General features: G+C 36.5%; 2 protein-coding genes across 2 annotated transcripts; both read right to left on the bottom strand.

The window, feature by feature from the left end:
* Window positions 1-254: 254 nt before the first annotated feature.
* On the bottom strand, window positions 255-1,398 carry LOC109179872 (lachrymatory-factor synthase). Its single transcript, XM_019329342.1, has 2 exons — window positions 821-1,398; window positions 255-362 (listed from the first exon to the last, which is right to left on the bottom strand). The coding sequence occupies exon 1, from the start codon at window positions 1,346-1,348 to the stop codon at window positions 857-859; it is 492 nt and encodes a 163-aa protein (XP_019184887.1). The 5' UTR covers window positions 1,349-1,398; the 3' UTR covers window positions 255-362; window positions 821-856.
* Window positions 1,399-8,570: 7,172 nt separating this feature from the next.
* On the bottom strand, window positions 8,571-8,934 carry LOC109179806 (serine acetyltransferase 1, chloroplastic-like). The gene is made up of 2 exons (XM_019329288.1): window positions 8,716-8,934; window positions 8,571-8,639 (listed from the first exon to the last, which is right to left on the bottom strand). Exons 1-2 carry the CDS (start codon window positions 8,932-8,934, stop codon window positions 8,571-8,573), a joined length of 288 nt encoding a protein of 95 aa, XP_019184833.1.
* Window positions 8,935-20,715: the final 11,781 nt, after the last annotated feature.

Below are 20,715 nucleotides of genomic sequence, written 5' to 3'. Positions count from 1 at the left end.
AAGCTTTGCAAGACAAGCCCAAGGGAAGCGAAATCCAAGAAGAGTATGCCTAGGATGACCTCGACCAACTCGAGGCCTGACCTCAAGGTTGGCTAAACCGAGGCCCAACCTCTTGGTCGACTTGGTTGAGGTAATACGTGAAGGATATATATGATGTCAATGCTAGCCATTGGGAGCACCCAATTAGCACAAAATGCACCAGATTCACGCGGGTTGTTGCCCAGACGTCGTTGGAGGCCTCTATTATAATTTATAAATGAAATGAGTTTTGTCTAGTTTGGGGTAGGATCTATCTCTTACAAACACTCGGTCATTCTAATAACAAGGCAATTAATATCAAATTACAATATTATTATTTGTCTTCTTTCGAACATTATTGGTCCTTTATCTTACATCAATCTTAATCTTTATCTTGGGTTAATTATTTCGGACCATCCAAACTACTTTTCTCCATGAAATATTATTTGTAAGAAAGAAAAATGTTCAATTAAGACAGTGTATCCACATCCCCATTGGGGCAGGGACAATGAGACCTCTAGATTGTAGTGTTATGTTTGCAATCTTATATTGAATTATTTCACCCTAAATGCCAATGAATATAATCATATGATAATTTAATGGATATATATATATATATATATATATATATATATATATATATATATTATTGCCACAAATTCCATAATATTACAGAAACTATATTAAATGGTTATGGGGTAAAACTATTAATTGATGATTTTTATATTGAGAAATGTAATTATATTTGGAGTAAAATTTATTCAACCGGCCATTTCTCCTTACATAATACATGACAAAATTAAACAATATGAAAAATTTAGAAAAGTAGAATAATATTCTAAGAAATTGCTAAGAAGTCCTCCATCTTCTTAGCCATGCTCTGCAGCCCAAGATCATAAATCTTCACCAGATCCTCCAATCTCCAACCCTCCACCGGATCAACGGTAAATCCCCATTCAATCTCGCAGCCTTCGCCGCCACCGGCTGGAACGATCTTCACCGTCGAAACATAGTTCTTGAACCCTATGCTGCCATCCAACATCTCGTAGCTCAAAGTCCTCGCAGCTGGATCCATGGCTATCAACCTTTCCTTGCTCCAGTTTGTCTTCACCGCCGCGGGGTTCTCTTCAGTCTTGCCGGAAAGGGAGAATCCGGCGCAGTAGCGGATGCAGCCAAGTTGGGCGTTGTTGCCGTGAATCCCATGGCAAGTGGAGAGGCCAGGGAACCATTTTCCTAGGCCAAAGAAGTCTTGGAAGAGTGGCCAAATCTCATCTGCGGTCGCCTTTTGTAGCCTTGCTGAAACCTTGGCTTCCCACTTCTGCTGTTCCATCTTCAATTTTCGCTGTGAAATGTGAAGGGAGTGTGCCTAAAACTTAGTGCTCACACAAAAAAATATATAGGGTGCTAGGGTGGGCACAGGTCAGATTCGGGTTCAATCTGAGGGTAAAATTGTAAATGACAATTTTAAACGGATTTGGGTGTATTTATTTGCGCCAATTCGGGTTTAGATTTTTCATACCAGAAATATGTAGAACTGATTTTTTTTGATAAAATAACTTTTTTAAAATGCATAAAGTTTAATTTAATTTGAACTAAAATTATAAATCAAATTGATAAAATGAAAATTAAATACAATAATACTTTAAAAAAATTAGTATTAAAACTTACAAAATATTACAAATTTATATTGCACATTAACACTTAATTAATTACAATGTCCATTTTACATACATCTATTCAATGACACAAAATCCACAAATGCACAACCATGTGAATTCACATAATAATAAACTAATTAGAAATAGATTAATAAATCATTATCTAATCTAAATTTATGACAATAATCATAATCAAGTAATCAACCATTGTAATACCAAGACAATTAATTTCATATATTATTTGTCTTCTTTCAGATATTACTTGATCCTTTTATCTTACATCATTCTTAATCTTTATCTTGGATTAATTATTTCGGACCAAACTATTTTTCTCCATAAAATATTATTTGTAAAAACAAGAAAAAAAGGAGTTCAATTAAGACATTGTAATCCTCATCCCTATTGAGGCAAGGACAATAGCGACCTCTAGATTGTAGTGTCATGTTTGCGAGTTGTTATATCATGGACCAGGGTTCACCTTGCAAAGTGGACTCTTACTAGTACAGAACTGCAGATCCACCGCTATTATAAAAGACATTTCGCGGCTGTTGTACAACAGTCATGGATGTCATGGACAAGGCTTTTTGCGACCATTGTGGAACAGTCGCGGAATGGTTAGTAATCCGCCACTATTCTTGACTGAGAACGGTTGCGTATTGTATTTTTTTTTTATTCGAAGGTAATCCGCGACCGTTCTACGCTAGTAACGGTCGCAGATTGTTTTTTAATTTTTTTAATCAACAATCCGCGACTTTTCTAGGTTAATTAAGAACCGTCGCAGATGACTTTTTTTTTTTTTTTTTTAAATATTCAATTAATTTTAATTTAAACTCCTAATTTTTTTTTAAATAATTCATGTACCTATACTTTTAACACACAAGACATATTCATCTTTTGTACGATTCCTTAAAACCATGACGTATTAAATAACTCTTCACTTCATCAGAACTACGATATCTTCAAAAATTCTTACAATCGCAACACGGGCACAAAATAAAGTCCTCCGTCTTTTTACTCCTATTTTCTTCAGCATATTGTATAAACTCTTGAACCACTTGCATATATTTGAATGTAGTGTATTTTTCATACATCCAACTCCGATCCATATCTGTGAATTCATAAAATACTACTCTTAAGTACTATAGAGATATGGATACGCAATGATGGATGTAATTATAAACCATATTCAGTGATTTGAATTCAAATCAAATTACCTAATTCGTAATCAAAATACCTAATGTATAATTAAAGTATACCTAACTCATTAACAAATTCAATCTAATTCGCCAAACTAAATATTTCATATTCAATATATATATATATATATATATATATATATATATATATATATATATATATAACTAATCAAATACCTAATTAATTCATCAAAGAACCTAATTTGTAATTAAAGGAATATTGAAGGGAATATACTTGAGAATATAATGCACCCAAGACAAACAATTAGGCCATCGATGAAGGAAAATGAGAGAAAGTTTCCCAAGTTGAATTAAAACAAAGAAAAACTAATTAATTAATTATGCAATTGTTGTAAGAATAATAGACAAAGAAATGAGAGGGAAGGTTCAGATTCTCATTCATCGTTAGTATCCTTATAGAAAGGTATCACCAAAAATAAAGTAATTACAATACATATAAAAGGTAGTAACCTATCAATTACAATTACTACCATATATACAATAATGTCCATAATAATAATATTTATAACACTCCCCCTTGGACATTATTTGACATGATCCTGCCTTGTAAAAATTTGCTAGGAAAACCCTGTGGGAAAAACCTAAACAAAAAAGTATAAATGTATATATTCATGCCTCGTTAAAAACTTCACTAGGAAAACCACGTGGGAAAAACCTAGTTGAAGAAAAGAGTACATGATATTTGTAAGAACATATTTTGTACTGATTGCCTCATTAAAAACCTTAACTTAAGAAAACCCTGTGGGAAAACTTAGTTAAGGGAAAAAGAGTACAACCATAACCTTCAGGGCACAATCGACATAATCTTCAGGATTTTGGGGTTTGTCTACTTAAGCAATTATTTTACAACTTTTCTCCATTTACATTACTATATCATACTCATGTCTCGTTAAAAACCTCACTAGAAAACCCAATGGGAAAAAACTAGTTGAGTAAAAAGAGTGCATGATGTATGTGTATTCTTTTAGATTAGCTGCCTCATTAAAAACCTTAGATTTAAAGAAAAATCCCGTGGGAAAAAACTTAACTAAGGAAAAGAGTACAGCCGTTAGTCATCTAAGACTCAATCTTCAGGATTGATTCATGTAAAATGATACTCCCCCTCAAGATAACAATCTTTAATTCCCATACATTAAATTTCCAAACTGTATAGAGAAATTTTGTAAATAAATATATACAATTGTCAATTGAATAAATATACTCTATAATAATCTCGTGACTCTTCTGGAGTTCACGTGGTATAATATTAATATCATAGTATCTAGTCAAAAGGATTTCATTATATATCCTTTTATTGACCCTCTATGGGCAATGGGGTAAAAATAGTACCAGTTTTGGAACTTGGCATTATTGAGATAAAAAAAATAATAGCCAGTACCCAAGTAGCCATTATATATTTGGTTGTCTAAGTATCCAATCAAAATCATATATTGACTAACTGGTGTATAAAAATTTCTTCAAGGAAAAACTTTATCTTAATACTTAGCTTTCCCAAGCTTTTGTTTCAAAAATGTCTCTCTTTAGATATGGGCTGACATCATCAAACCCTTTATATATTTCATTGATGTTTTCCACCATCAATATTGACTTAGATAATAATAAATAATAAATAAGTTCATTATCAACCCTTTATCGAGCACACAATGGTACATATTATTCCTTCAATGAGGATATTAACTCCATTCGCAACCCTTTAAAGAGTAAATATAATGACACCCTAAATTATCATTTCGAGAATTATAAATCCATCTGAAATTTCTCAAAATAAATATTAACTATTTCAGGTCCTATAAAGACCTTAATATTTTATTGTGCGATTCACATTTTCTCATTTTTAGAACTTAAAATCCTTCGGGGACTTTTGAATTTAATATTAGTCTCATATTTATTATTCTGCCAATGATGTAGCGGAACTTAATGTCATTTATCATGGGAAAATATGTTTGATTAAAATCAATCAAGGGTATCTGCGTGAACCCATAAGGCTACAAACTCGCTTTATATCATATCACCTCATTATTCTTATTTCTCTTTCGTGCACACCCACTTGTAACCTTCGGGGTTAACTCTCAACGGTGTATTGTTATAAAGAGAATTATTAATAATTAGCGAGTCGAGCTATGCCTTAATTGCTCCTTTATACGTTAAATAGTCATGGCACTTCCGGTGCATAACTCTGGATCCAGATTATCATATAATGGAGCAATTTGTACAGACTATTGTGTTGTCGACAACTATAATACTTTCATAAATCTTTCCCATATTTATAATTATTTATGGCAATATTTAAGTTAACCAGATTCTAGACATTTCCCAGAACTTATTCAGATCACATCTGGTTGTCCCGCATCCCTAGTATTATGTTTGTTTGGTGCACCTATAAATTGACTAGGTTTTTCGTCATCTGGACGAGCGTCTCCAAGACATAATTATTCAAGGTATATCAAGAGTGACAATGTTTATTTACTAGATCTAGGTTTTTCGTCATCTGGACGAGCGTCTCCAAGACATAATTATTCAAGGTATATCAAGAGTGACAATGTTTATTTACTAGATCTAGTATAATTATTCTTATACCTTACACCGATAGATCTCCTACACTTCTGGCATATTTGGTTCAAATTGGGGATTTTTTTTTTTTGAATGCTACTAGCTCTATTACATTGTAGTATCTGTTCATATACTTTCTCAACCTACTGAAACACAGAGAGCTAATAACGCCTCCACTGAGGCTCGAACTTACAACCTTCCAAATGGAAGTCCAACCCGGATACCATTAGACCACATAGTCCTGGACCTAATCACTCTTTTATGATCAGTATAATCAATAGATGTATTTGGGCAGATTATTTGCTAATATCGCAAATATATCATCTTCTGAACTTTCAGTTCAGTCTAACTAGTACATGAATTTAAATAATGAAGATATTTTCATTTATGTAATTTCTTGGCATTCTATTAAATTTGAATCTTATCTCCCCCTAATGCCGAGAAACGATCTTCATTAATTAAGTATGCAGTCAGCGTACCTAAGGATATTTATATTAGTATCCTATCATGTGCTCTTGGCATTAATTAATCAAGAGACTAAGGCTTCTTTGGTAGCCTTTTTAGAGGTACGATGTGGTGGTGATATATTGAAATAGACTGCGCACTATAAGTAATAACGCAGATAGGGAAATGTTTATTTTGAAACCATGTACTAGGTATAACAATCCTTGAGGGATTGGTTTGTGATATGCAGTGAGTTAGATTTGGATTTCAAACAAAAGTATATCCCCAAAACAGATAATTCAACAATTTCTCCTTCACACATGCTCTATAAAATACTCATGTGGATAAGAAATTGTAATATCTAACTCATTATGTTTGCCCTCAATGACCCAATTGGTCATGCCATAATTAAAAATTGGATCTCTAAAATGTAAAGATTATCGCAACACAATAAGTTCTCAAATGTATATAAAATTTACCACAAGTGGCATATAAAATCATATAGGGCAAGCATACACATTGAACAAAATGAGTGAAACATTCAACAATCTTTGGGAGATTAAACGCCAAAAGAAGTATATATGTTGAAAAATTATCAAATATTAACAATTTGTTTGCTTCAGGCAAACCAACATGATGTGACTCACTTTTGGCGGTTAAGCACATAACATTTTTGCATAGTAGCATATCATTAAAAATAGAAGTTGCAGACTTCATTCATGAGTCATGAGTCATTAGTCACTCAAAGAACTACTACTGGAGTACAATGTGACTATCATAAATGACATGCAAGATAATGAGTGACAGATAAATTAACGTTCTAAGTTTACCGTCTGGGCAAAACTATATTAAAAAAATTAGGTACTATCCTTTTGCTTAAATACTCAAATTTGAGATTTATTTCAATGTCAAAAGACTCGTGTGAAACAATGCTATAATAAATTAGCGCAGCCAATAAGCTTGAATTTTGGACAAATGACAATTGACTTTTAAATCAATACCAAGTCAATTTTATATTTGGGGAATTTGTCCTAGTGCTATTATTATATAATAATTAGTGCTATGAATTCACCTTCCAGGCAAAACTATAGTCAATTATTCATGCTAGATACCACAAAATTTAGGCTCATATAATCTAATTGACATCACAAGATCAAAGTAAGGTTTATCAACAACAGGTGCAACCTAACAATGAAAAATCATATTGAGAATTCATGTTTTTGTCTCATTTATAAGTTGTGTGATAAATTTCAATAGTTATGGCCTATAGCAAATAATTAGTTGCCAACAAGAGAAATAACAAATTCTCTTATATGAGCCTAATCAAGAGATTATATGCTAAATATTGTCAATTAAAGAGAAGCATATTCAATATGTGATATAGTTGTCCCTTATGTCTTGGACACCAAAACCTCAATTAAATCATGCACATCCATTTTAAATAAAGGGTATCATGTTTGATACACACAAGACATGACATGTCAAGAGATATTCTATTAATTTATATATTAGAATATATTAGAATATAAAATGAGAGAAGTACCGTTCGCCGAAGGGTAACGAGCACATGTTCGTTGCTGGGCCCATTCATTCCTATTTCGGGGAGTCAAAAAAAATATTTTTCCAACTTCCAAGCAAGCTCTCATTTTATCTCATGGTTTCATACAAGCATGAAAATATCACAAAATAGCAAGATATACAAGCTGAAAACAGCAGAAATTTTCAGAATTTTAACCTGGATTGCAGAATTTTCTGAGAAAAACGGTAACACATTTTGACACAAAATTTTGCAGATATGTAGTTCAGCGAGTCTAGAAGTATTTTTCCCAAAATATTTTTCAACATTGCGCCAGACAGAAAAATAACTGGCAGCACACTGTCAGAACTTTACATAATTTTTCTGGAACAATCAAAGCATATTTTTAAGAAAGTCTATTCACAGACATCAAATATCACAAGTCTAGGTTCTCCAGAAAATATTTCATACCAAAATGAGTTCAACAAGTATTTTTCACGGATTTAGTTTTCAAAACACATCAACTTAGATAGATTTCTGCAACCTAATGGGATAAATTTCCAAGAGGCATACGTAGTCTTAGCCATCAAATTAATGTAACATGTGTCTAGGAAGAGAACGTCTACTTCTCCATTTACTTTTGTTTTAACCAATGATATGCATATTCCATGTAACATGAAAAGGCAGGCAGGAAATGGCTTTATGTATGAAAAAAACACATGTACTGCAATCATATATTCACACAAGTTAAAAATCAACGAAGTCAAATATATCATGTGAGCAACTTAGCAACCACAATTAGAAAATTAAAGATTATATTAATTATGCCCAATGTGCTTTGCAACTCATATCGTTGTTGAATATAATTGCCACAATCCTATTTTGATGAATCACCAACTTGCATTGGATCGAAAATATCCAACTTCACAAGTTTATAAATAATAAAGACATATTTCAGTGTTGTAAAAATGCAAAACATGTGAAATCATAATGCGAAAAATTAGAAGTCACATTTTATAGTATAAATCATCGCATATAAGTTACATGAAATATGCAGAGCTTGTGAAATCAGTACTCAAATCAAGTAGAATCACTAGCAAATAACTTTTCAGAATTTATATCCATAACTTTGAAATTTCCAGTGGGTTAAGAGAAGAGTTACCAACCTCACAACCTTCTACTATCACGGAGCAGTCCTAGTACAGCAAGCAGGTGACGGAAATCCACCAGCTTCGGCTGCGGAGGTGAAGACCAACAATTTCGTGACTGGAAACTAGCTCCGTCGCAGTTGTCCTGGCCGATCTTCGCTAACCTTGCCAGTGCCGCTGATCATGACGCTGTGCAGAATCGACACATCGTTCCTGATCACTGCCGTTTCTCCGATGACGATCCCGGTGGCGTGGTCGAGCAATATCCCCCGCCCGATCTCGGCGCCGGGAAGGATGTCAACGGCGAAAACCTCCGACTTATTCTGAACCAAGAGGGTCAGAGTCTTCCGCCCTTGCGACCATAACTGGTGAGCGACCTGCATGGGCCACCCGATTCAATCGATGCCACCCTTCGTTCAGTCAAAGCCTATCGTCCACCACCAGTAAGAGGCAGCCGGATCGCCTCCGACGAAGTCGCGATAGTCGCGATTGCGGAGAACGCATCCGATGGCCGATTTGTCTCCCGAAGGTCGCAAACGAGAGCGGCAGAGGTGGGGAGTCTCGTGAGATGGTCAGAAACACCATCGCCGGGGAGAGAACGACCGGTCTCCGTCGAGGCAGTCGCGATCGGCGCGAACTCCGAGTTCGCAAACCGCGGCCAATCATCACTCCGATGGTCTGGATGAGTAGCTGCTGTGCTGGGGATGATTTCTACCGGTCTGGAATCTTCATCTCCTCCCTTCTCTCTATGCTGGAAGTTGACGGCCAGTGCATCACCATATCGGCCATCGCCGCACAAACGATCCGAATTTCGAGATCACAATGTAGAGCAAAAGTACTGATAACGTGTTGTAAGAATAATAGACAAAGAGATGAGAGGGAAGGTTCAGATTCTCATTCATCGTTAGTATCCTTATACAAAGGTATCACCAAAAATAAAGTAATTACAATACATATAAAAGATAAGAACCTATCAATTACAATTACTACCATATATACAATAATGTCCATAATAATAATATTTATAACAGCAATGAATTAAACTTTCTCTTTATTTTTTTCTCCTCTAGTTAATGCATTAAACTCTACAAGCTAATTATTCACCCCCAGAATTCCACATGCCTTTGTTGTTTTCTTTCCTTTCCTTTTCACCCCTTTCTTTCTCCATTATTTTACTCCATACTTACATTTCGATCGATCCCAAATCCGATCCCTATATATATATATATATATATATATATATATATATATATATATAAAATTAGGTTCTGCTGCGGTTAGGGTGCCCAGGTGCGGTTTAATCTGGGTCATTCATTTCGCTTAAATCAACGTCTGGGATTGCCAAAATTAAAAAAAAAAAAAACGCGGTGGTAATTTTGTAATTTTTGCATCTAGGTCAAAATTAAGGTGAGCGGATCTGTGATTAATGTGCGTGAGTTATGTATATAAGATGCGTGAGGTTTGTGCATAAGGTGTGTGAGTTTTGTGCTTAATGTGCGTGGAGTTGTGCTTAATGTGAGTAGTTGGTAAAACATAAAGTGTGGGCTTTTGTATTTAAAGTGCGTGAGATTTGTTCTTAATGTGAGTGGAGTTTGTGCTTAATGTGCGTAGGGTTTGTGCTTAATGTGTGTGAGGTTAGTGATTAATGTCAGTAGTTGTTGAAACTTAAGGTTTGTGAGTTAATACTTAAAGTGCGTGGGGTTTGTGCTTAATGTGCGTGAGATTGTGCTTAATGTGCGTGAGTTTTGTACTTAATGTGCGTGGGTTTGTGCTTAATGTCAGTAGTTGTTGAAACTTAAAGTCTGTGATTTAATATTTAAAGTGCGTGGGTTTTGTGCTTAATATGCGTGAGGTTGTGCTTAATGTGTGTGAGTTTTATACTTAATGTGCGTGAGTTTGTGCTTAAGATCTAACACTTAAAGTGCGAATAAGTGCCCAGGAGGGAATATGCGAACAAATTAGCGCGCGACACGGGTCCAGATCTAATAGCTTAAAAAAATGCGGTGGCATTTTCGTAAATAAATGAACATCGAAGTGCAAGTAAAATCACTTACAAGTGCACCTACTTTCACCTATAAGTGCATGTAATTTTGCCTTGTTAGCATTCACTTCCCGCAAACATTCATGCACCTGGGTGTGCTTATAACTATAGGTGCAACTATTTATAACTATAGGTGCAACTACTTATAACTATAGGTGCACCTACTTTCACCTATAAGTGTATGTAATTTTGCTTTGTTAACATTCATTGATCTGAGTTCAGCGGGTAGTAGTACCCCTGAAAACCACCCGCAAACATTCATGCACCTAGGTGCAACTACTTATAACTATATGTGCAACTACTTAGAGCTATAGGTGCAACTACTTATACCTATAGGTGCACTTAGTATTGATGCTCAGTGTAAGTTTTTACTTGCACCTATAATACATTTTACATACACTTGTAATATATTTTACTTGCACTTCAATGTTCAATTATTTACGAAAATGCCACTGCGCTTTTTTAAAAAAATCATTGTTTCTCATCCATTAGATCTGGACACGTGGGCGGACAGAATCCATTCCTATTTCACTCCGGGGCGAAGCATTCGCACCTGAGTACGATTATATATATATATATATATATATATATATATATATATATATATATAAGGTTGAGTTCAAATGAGGACAACAATATATAGAGGACTGTGAGGACAAATAATGGGCACACAACAAATTAATACCAGGCACACAACTTAATACATAATGACACACAAGAATAAATGTAAACATCAGGTTTCGAACCTGGCTCTATAAATTAACAAATCTATCACGCGACATACAAACTGTGGCGCACGACTACATTCGGCCATGCACAAGACATACCGGCTAATGGCACACACTACATTTGTCCTCACAGTCCTCTATAATATACTTGTCCTCATTTGAATACGCATATATATATATATATATATATATATATATATATATATATATATATATATATATATATATACTAGTTAAATAATGTCCAATGATTATTTTTAAATAAGTATTTCAAAGTATATCAATGCAATCATGTATTGAATTTGTTTATTTAAATCGGTAATTTAAAGTATATAAATGCAATATTATGTATGAGAGATTGATTTTATTGTTACTAAAATAAATGTTTGCAACTTTGTAATAACGCTAGTCTAAATAGATGGATTCATCGTTCAATGAAATTATACTGTAGGAATCTTTAGATTTGCCTTGCTGTGTATATGATGGGATCTTAGTTGTACTATTAACTCTTTATCTTATAAGCACCTAATGATATTTGGTAGTGGCAGTATTTCCCCTACATGTTTCATGCGTTGTGAGATGTGTGTCGTAGGTTATCTCATGTGAAAGTATTGAACAAAATATTAATATTTATTATATTTGTATAAAATATATACTTGATAAATAAATAAATAAATAAATAAATAAATAAATAAATAAATATATATATATATATATATATATATATATAAAACGTATTTTATATTATAACTTTGATATTTAATTACAAGATAATGTAAAAAGAAGACAGGACAATGTAGTGAATATAATAAATTTATAAATTTGAAGGTAATGAATCTTTGAATTGTATAAAATAAAGATAATATAACTAATGAAATTATATCTCTTTTTAAATTTTTTATAATGAATAATTTGTTTAAATAAAGGTATCATAGACATCTAATTCTAAATTAATTAAATGCATATGTATTACTTTTTGTTATAGCTACTACTTTATTTAATTTAATAAGAGTAATAAAGCGACGTACATAATTTTCATCAACAATAATGAAATCAGTCATCGTCTTTTAATTTAGACAAAATAGACCCTTGACTATCAAATTTGTTCCACTATTGATCCTTCCGTTAACCGTCAGTTAGATAGGCGTTAAGTGTAGGGCTAAAATGGTCATTTCCTCTAGTTGCTTTCTTCTTCTGATGTTGGTGAGTATGTGTAATCCATTCACGTATATGACCAAACCCAAACCCAGCAAAATACGGCCAATGGTCAACATCCTGACATTCTGAGCAAAGCCGTTGAACAGAGCTCGGGCGCAGAAGAGAACACATCCGAACAACATAGACAGTCTCCGACCTAGTTTTCTGGTGACCCAAGAGGCAATCAGGGAAGAAAGCAGAATCGTGGAGTAGAGGGACGAGGTGAACATAGACAAAGTTTTACTGTTAAACTTGCAGTAATGATTCACATCTTTATCAGGTAATGGACACCCTTGCAGAAATTCAAGAACGCCATGATGCAGTAAGAGAGTTTGAATTAGAAACGAAGCTTCTAGACTTACAACAGGTATCATTTGCATGTCTAAAATGCGCAGAGAGGAAGTTGGTGCCTATTGATAATTTTGGTCTTTAGAGCTTTTAGAATGATCACTTTGGTCTTTGGAGCTTTTAGCCTATTGATGAAACTTCTCAATTCTCATTATTGATTATGGTCATACTTTAAGCTCACGGATTATTTGCAATGAATAATCAGGTATAGGTGATTTATTAATTATTGTTTGAAAGAAGCTAAAACATGCAGAGAGCAGATTATACATACATAATCTATAAATGAAATGATAAAATAAGCTTTGCAGGTATTCTTAGAATGGCGGTGTTGGTTGATGTTCAAGAAGACATGCTTAATGGCATAGAATCCTAGGTAATGGCAAGTTGGCAGAGCAGCAAAATAAAAGGTGGGGTTTTGGGGGTTCCATTGAATGCATTCATCATTCATCAATGTCTTCATCAAACCACCGTCAAGAGCCCATTCAGCTGGTGGGAGTGAAGTGAGGAGCGCTCCAGAGCTAAAGGCGAGATGGAATCCGAAGCCGGAGCAAATACGCATTCTTCAAGCTATCTTCAATTCTGGAATGGTTAATCCACCCAGAGAGGAGATTAGAAACATCAGAGCTAAACTCCAAGAGTACGGTCAAATCGGCGACGCCAAAGTCTTCTATTGGTTCCAGAACAGAAAATCAAGAACCAAGGACAAACTCCGCCACGTCCAAACCTCCACCTAATCGCCGCCGCCGCCCCAAAATTTCCAACAACAACAAACCCTTCTGCATAGATCACTGTGTTGTTACCAGAAAAGGTTTCCCAATGCCTGACTAAAAGCAATAGTAGCCTGGAGCCTTCACCCTAGAAACATGGAAAAGTTCCCATCATACAGAGCTTTGTATTTTTATCGGGGGAACCCATAACTCCCACATGTAAAGCAATGAAGAGGCTACAACCTTTCAAGTCTTTCATTCCAAACATTTCTTTCTTTTTTTCCCTCATACCAAGCTAGCCCAAGATCAAGGCACTCAATTCAATGTGAGTGCTATACAAGGACCACATTAAAGAATTTTGCACCTCCTGTTTCAAGACAAACCCCCACAAGCACACAAGGTTGACATGCATGATTTAAAGAGCTTAGAGGCGGAGTTAGAGCATAAGAATAATCCTTCCTAGCATGCTAAAAAGAGATATCCCTGCTACCAAACTCTTAGACTTATCCTCCTTCTGCAACCCTTTTGTTCCATTGCATCAAGCTGTTGGTCACCCACAGCTACTGCTCAACCAACAACAACATCACCAGGTTTTGCCCTCCCTGTTATCCTTCATTCTCCCCACTGCAACTCCGCCCTATCCCAGGTCTTTGAGCTTCTTCTTGTGCACTGTCTGCCCTCAGTTGCTGTCCAGTAAATAACAACCTCATCAGGTTGTGCATCTTCCATCAAACCTACAGAGAAACAAAGCCAACACCTCACATAAAACCAAGTTATTCCTTTTGTGCACTGTTAGACCTTCAGCTGCTGTCAAGAAAACAGCAACATCATCAGGTTATTCTTCAAACAAATTGCCCTGCAATGAACAAATCTCAAACAAATTGCCCTGCAATGAACAAATCTCAAGGAGAAGTGGGGGATTCCCTCAAGTTGCAAAAACTGAAGAAAGCCCTTAGGCAGTCCCTCACCCTTACAAACATGACCTTCCCTCCTAAGCATCTCTCCACCAATCTTTCTTCAATACAGTTCACTTTTTTTTCCACATCTGTGAGTTCTGATAGTTAAGCCTTCAGATCCCTCATAGAATCCATTAGCTTGACAATCAGATTCCAACACAATTGAGACCAACTTTTTCCTTCTACACCAAGCCCAACAATCCTGCCACATTTCAATGATGGGAGCCTCCCTCTCTGCTGAGTACACCCATGCAAAAAAATTGACCACTAGATTCCTATAAAGAAACCACAATTTTTTTAATTTCTTCTTACAGCCCAATGTACGAAAAATTGAACCAAGTCGATTTAATCACAAAATAATATTTATATATATATATCCAAGGAGGATATAGCTCACCAAGCTGTTTGGAAACCCTCAGCACAAGGAATCTTTTCACTGAAATCAGTTAAAAAGGAGTTAAGGAGAGAAAGGGGAGGCGGGGGGGGGGGGGGGGGGGTGGTGGAGTTGGGGGTCATAGGTGGTGGTTTAAAATATGTTGGCGTAAGCATGTGGCCGGGAATATGGCTTTTTTGACTTGGAGGGTTCTTAAAAAGAAATTACCTACTGATGATAGGCTGGTGTCATTTGGCTGCATACAATGTGGTTTCAAGGTGCTTTTGTTGCTCACAACCCAAGTTCTGTAGCGTGCAACACATATTCTGCACTGGGGATCTAGCTGATAAAGTGTGGATTCACTTTGGCAACTCTATGGGCATAAGATGTCAGAGGGTAGGGGCATCTTTCAGAAATGTAATGAGTGGTGGTGCGCAAGGATTGTGAGAGAAAACATGCTGATGATGTTTTTGAAAGAAAGGCTCCCTATCATAATCATGTGGGAACTGTGGAGCCAATATACTCATTGCAAATATGGGGGAGGATATATTTCTGAAGCTAGAGTGATCTATAAGGTCAGTAAGGGAATGACTGAGGGCATTATGAGAAGGTGGCCCAAATGAGATAATTTTCCTCCTAATTGGTGCTTTATCATGCAGAAGGCAAAAGGTTTTGGTTGTGAGAGATTGGTGAGTAGATCTAGGTGGTGTAAACCACCAAGAGGTTGGATTAAAGTTAATTTTGTTGCTAGTTTGGATGGGGTGGGCTGCAGTTTCTTCATCATGAATTCTAGGGGATTATTTTGTGGTGCTGCGGTTTACTCTAGGGACATCATAGAGTTGCTTTCAAATCAAGAACTCGCAAAGGTCATGATACATGACTGTTTTCAATGGTTCACCTTGAGAAAGTTGAGCAGGGTTATTTTGGAATATAATAATGAGGAATTCAGGGACTTGGAGGTGCCTCCAGGCTTGGAGGTTAGGGTCAGACAATGTGGCACAAGAGTGAATTGTGTTGCTGAAAGTTTAGTGGAGAGGTGTATGCGGCAAAATGTTACCTTTAGAAGGGTGGGGGGGGGGGGGTGGGGTCTTCCAAGAGGCTTTGAGCATATCTTAGCCTTAGAAGTGGTCCTACATTTCTCTTTTGTTCCTGGCTGTGATCTTTTATGATGATATATATCACTTGTTGGCAGGGGTCTAAAACCTGGGACCATGGAATTTGAGTCTTTTTTATGATCTTCTCCCTGAGGAGGCTGCTATGTAGCTGAGGGGAGGTGTCCTCTTAAAAGTCCAATGGCAGACCAACCCAGTGAAGGAATTCTGAGGGTGGTAGCCTTGGCTCTTAAAAAATGATGAGTGATTGAGGGGGTCTGGAAGGGAAAGTGAGGAAGTGAAAATGAAAGTGCAAGGGTGTTATAAGGAAGGAAAAAGAAGAGAAAAGAAGGAGAAAAAAAAAAGAAAAGAAAAGGGGGAACTGTTTTTCTGAACCAAGCTACTGATTGAGGAGCCCTCTAAGGATGCTGAATAGCTGAGGAGGGCTCTGGATGCAGTTTAGATTGGTATCAGCTCAGCATACACAAGATGCAGAAGTGATGATGGGCATAGTGGGTTGATCTGTGGGTTATCCACAGAGATGAAACCTGTATGTCTAAGTCACAGGTTTTTTGGCAGGTACAACAGCACTTCTGCTGCATCAGCTAATGATTATTGCAGGTTGGCAATTATGAGGCTGAAGTTGAAGCTTAATTTTTTAAGAATGGAAGAGGGCTCTAAGTTATGATTTAGAAGCTGAAGGTGATGATAGAAGGCCTGGAGCTGATCTGTATTCTGCAGAAATGAGGTTTCTAGTTTACTTTGCAGGCTGATCTGCCTATTGCTTAGTGCAGAGATGAGGCCCTTTGGTTTTAATGAGCTGATCTACACTATTGCTTAGAGTAGAAAGGAGGCTTTGCTTGTGTCTTTACTAGATTGTTCTGCTGTCTTGAGTTGATTCTCTTAGCATCTGTTGTGCTGTGCTTCTTAATTGGCTGGGGGGCTTACTTGTCGAAGGGGGCTCTTCTAGTTGATCCTAGCTTTGATCTTCCAGTTTGGCTTGTGTTGGATTGGCTGAATCATTTTGAGCTCTAAGTATAGCATACACATTGAGTTGGAAGTGTCTAGAGCCTGAGATCCTCTAGGTTTGTTTGCTGATTTTTTTTTTAAAAAAAAAAAAAAAAGAAAAAAAGATTTGAAGAAGCTGATTTGAAAAATAAAAATGTGTTTGTTATGGAGATTGAGTAAAGGTGGTTGAAAAAGGGGGGAAAATAGGAGTGTTTTGTGAAACCATTGCTTAGGTTGGGTCCTTAAAGGCCCACTGGACTAAAACACAGTACGCTGTGCCGTGGGGGTTAATCCTTGGCCTAAGGGTGGTGGTTGAGGGAGCCATTGCTCATGTCGGGACCCGAAAAGCTCCCCGGGCTAAAACATAGTACGCTATGCCGCGGGGGTGGGTCTTAGGCACGGGGGTGGAGGGGGAGAGTACCATTGCTTAAGTCGGGACCTTAAAAGACCCCCCGGACTCAAACACAATACGATGTGCCGGTGGGGATGAGACTTTGGCTTAAGGATGGTTGGGTAGACTTGGATCTCTAGTTTAGGGCATCGGTCCCATCCCTTGTGTGGGACGGGGAGCTCATTATTGATTATGGATAGTGAAAGTTTTAGAGAGGAGATTGGTCCTTTAATGTTAGGATATATTTGAAGAGCAGTTTTTGATTAGTTGAGCCTTCTAGACTTCTCTTTGTACATACTTAGCTAGTTGCTAGAATAAAGTAGAGCTAGGTTTCATCTTTGATGGGGTGGTCACTTTTGGGCCACCTTTGTTAGACTTGAGTTTTTTATCTATGCAGATTTTATTTTGTTTAATATATATATATATATATATATATATATATATATATATATATATATATATATATATATAATTACATTCATGTAAAAACAGGGCTTAAAATACAAACGTGTGCACATTTTTGGATCGTTGGATTTTGGGTATCTAAGGTTGTGATTAGTTTTTATGATTTTGTGTGCTGCCCGCTTGTGTGCACTATCGTTCATGGATGTGTGCACGCCGGCCCAAATACAGTGGATTCACACATGCATACTACATTGAATGTGTGCACTGTCGTCCACGGGTGTGTGCATACTCGCATATAGGTGTGTGCACAGTATATGTCCACATGTTTGTATTTTAAGGGTGTCTGCATGTGAATGCAATATATATATATATATATATATATATATATATATATATATATATATATATATATATATATATATATATTTATTTATTTATTTATTTATTTATATTTCTAAAATATATATATACACAGACAAATATATATAAATCATACCCCAAAATGGAATTTATAATCCTCTAGATTATAATTCCCAACCAACAACTATATATATACAGATATATAGAATAAGGATTTATTGCTTTAGAGCATAATCCCAAAAATCGAGAAGATTGAAGATGAAGAAGAGTTTTTAGTACGAGTCGAGCGAAACACTCTTTCCTTAAAACCTTATTTGCTACCTCCCAAAAGTGCTAGGAGCATTGTAGCCTAGGTTTCTCAGGATAAAACGTACTATGGTTTAACGTTTGAGCACCCAAATTATTGAAACGAATGAACCCGATGAACTAGAGCATGAACCGAAACACGGTAATAAGGAGTAGGAGCTGAGTTTTTGGAGAGGAAAAAATATGTTATGTATGTTGTGTCTCTTGTTCATATGTTCACAAAAATCACCTGCTCAACTCAAGCTTATATAGGAGATGAAGGTTAAATGGCATTCAAAACAAGCATTAACACTGACATTATCAGTTCAAAAACGTTTGTAACATCTGACCATTAATCATGAGAATTAATCTCAAAATTAAAACTCGTAACGGTCCAGAGGAAGGGCAAACGATTCTGGTTCTGGAAACCAGAGTCAATGGTTCGTGTTCATGATTCGGCCTTCAAGGCCGAACCCAGATTCAATGGTTCGTGTTCATGATTCGGCTTTCAAGGCCGAACCCACGTCATAGTTCGAACGTTTCTGGTTCTTGATTCGGCCTCCAAGCCAAATCCACGAGGCCAGCTTGTCTTACGTTTCTGGTTTGCCGAATCCACGAGTCCAGCTTTCGCCTTCTTGTGCTGTTTAACTCTGCCCAATGCCAAAACGAAGTGGTTTTATGTGTTGGAAAAATGATACACGAGTTCAAACATTTTCATGCTTAGTTTGGGATTTGATTTGCACCCCCCTGCATGCGAGAGAGAGTCTCCATGCTATACAATTCAATAAGCTTTAGAAAGACTTGTGGTTCCCTTCATTTTTCCAACTAAATGGGTCTACTTTGAGCGCACAATATATCAATCTCTTCGTCTCACTACGAAGAACCCGAATCCACTTTGACCCGACCCAAATTAGAAGTGGAACCCACTAATAATTGTACCACAAAATAGCCACTTAAAATGCCAATTTAATGCTATTTTTTTTCCAACACCCAGTTCATTTTGATCCAACCCTTTGGTAGTTTGTTCCAGGAAGCCCTCAAAGTTAGTCTCTCACACCCAAACCCATTAGTTTTTTTCCATTACGAAGGCCAAGTTTGCAGGGAATCCATCCCAGCTTGACCATCTCCTTCTAATGTAATCCACCATGTCTCTTGTGACCTTGAAAATCCCTCTCTTTGCAAAAGCATGCCCTCCCCCATACCTACAGTGTGTGTAGTCTACCCAGAGTTCCCAAACAATGACTACTGGTAATCTGGCTGTCAAAAAGTTCAGCAACCTGTTACTAGAGTGCCAGCTCCACCAACTCTAACACAGCCTCCTTACTCCCTCATACTGTAACCTAATTCCCATTGATTTTGCAAAGAACTCCCAAGCCCGTACCCTTTTTGCTATCCCCTTGCATAAGATGTGCTGCAGTCCACTAGTTTTAGGAACCTCACAGCAATTGCATATTGAGACCATGTTATAACCAAACTTCCCCAACACATCATCAGTAAGTATTTTCCATTTCCATACTCTCCACATCAAGAAAGACATTTTCCAGAGGATATGCTTGGCCCAGACTTTTTTGCACCATTTATTATCAAATCTGTTCTAGTTGCATGACTTCACAACCCAAATAAATGAAAGGCAATTCTTTTTGTTGACAATTTGTGTCAGTTTTGAATCTTCCAACAGCAGCCCTAGAGGGTTTCTTTTATGCATATAGAAGGCACCTTTCCCTTTGTTAACCAATTGACCAGATTGACCCTCATAGCTTTCAATTGCTTTCATAGTCTCTTGCACAGCTCCCCCCCCCCCCCTCCCCTTACCAGATGTAAAAATTAACATGTCATCAGCAAAGGCTAAGTGGTGCACCCCTGGCCCATCTCTGGGCTATGTAAAGGATACATCACTTTTCCTTATTAAACTAGACAAAAGCTCTGCTGCTATTATGAAAAGACTAGGAGACAATGGGTCCCCTTGTTTTAACCCTCTAGTAGCCATGAAAAAACCGTTTTGATTCCCATTCACAATGACAGAATGCTAAAAAATTTCAATTAATCTCCTAACCATGTCTATCCACATGTCACTAAAACCAAATCTTTTTAGAACCAGAAAAATACAGTCTCAATCCATCCTATCATAGGCCTTAGTCATGTCAAGTTTTAGCATAATATCTTCATTTAAAACATCCATTCCATGACACAAGTCTTGAGCTATCAGCACATTCTCAATTATAGTTCTATCTTTTACAAAGCCAGATTGGAATGGTGTGATTATCCTAGCCAGAA

This window comes from Ipomoea nil, unplaced genomic scaffold (genome assembly GCF_001879475.1).
Source record: "Ipomoea nil cultivar Tokyo-kokei standard unplaced genomic scaffold, Asagao_1.1 scaffold0980, whole genome shotgun sequence".
Classification (NCBI taxonomy): Eukaryota; Viridiplantae; Streptophyta; class Magnoliopsida; order Solanales; family Convolvulaceae; genus Ipomoea; species Ipomoea nil.
The sequence above is the reverse complement of the archived record's forward strand: the minus strand, read 5'-3'. Positions and strand labels throughout refer to the sequence as shown.

Coding starts and splice junctions, on each gene's coding strand:
- LOC109179872 (XM_019329342.1), bottom strand. CDS start 1,348: ATGGAACAGCAGAAGTGGGAAGCCAAGGTTTCAGCAAGGCTACAAAAG.
- LOC109179806 (XM_019329288.1), bottom strand. CDS start 8,934: ATGCAGGTCGCTCACCAGTTATGGTCGCAAGGGCGGAAGACTCTGACC. Junction 8,640..8,715: donor TGATCAGCGGCACTGGCAAG/GTTAGCGAAGAT, acceptor TCACCTCCGCAG/CCGAAGCTGGTGGATTTCCG.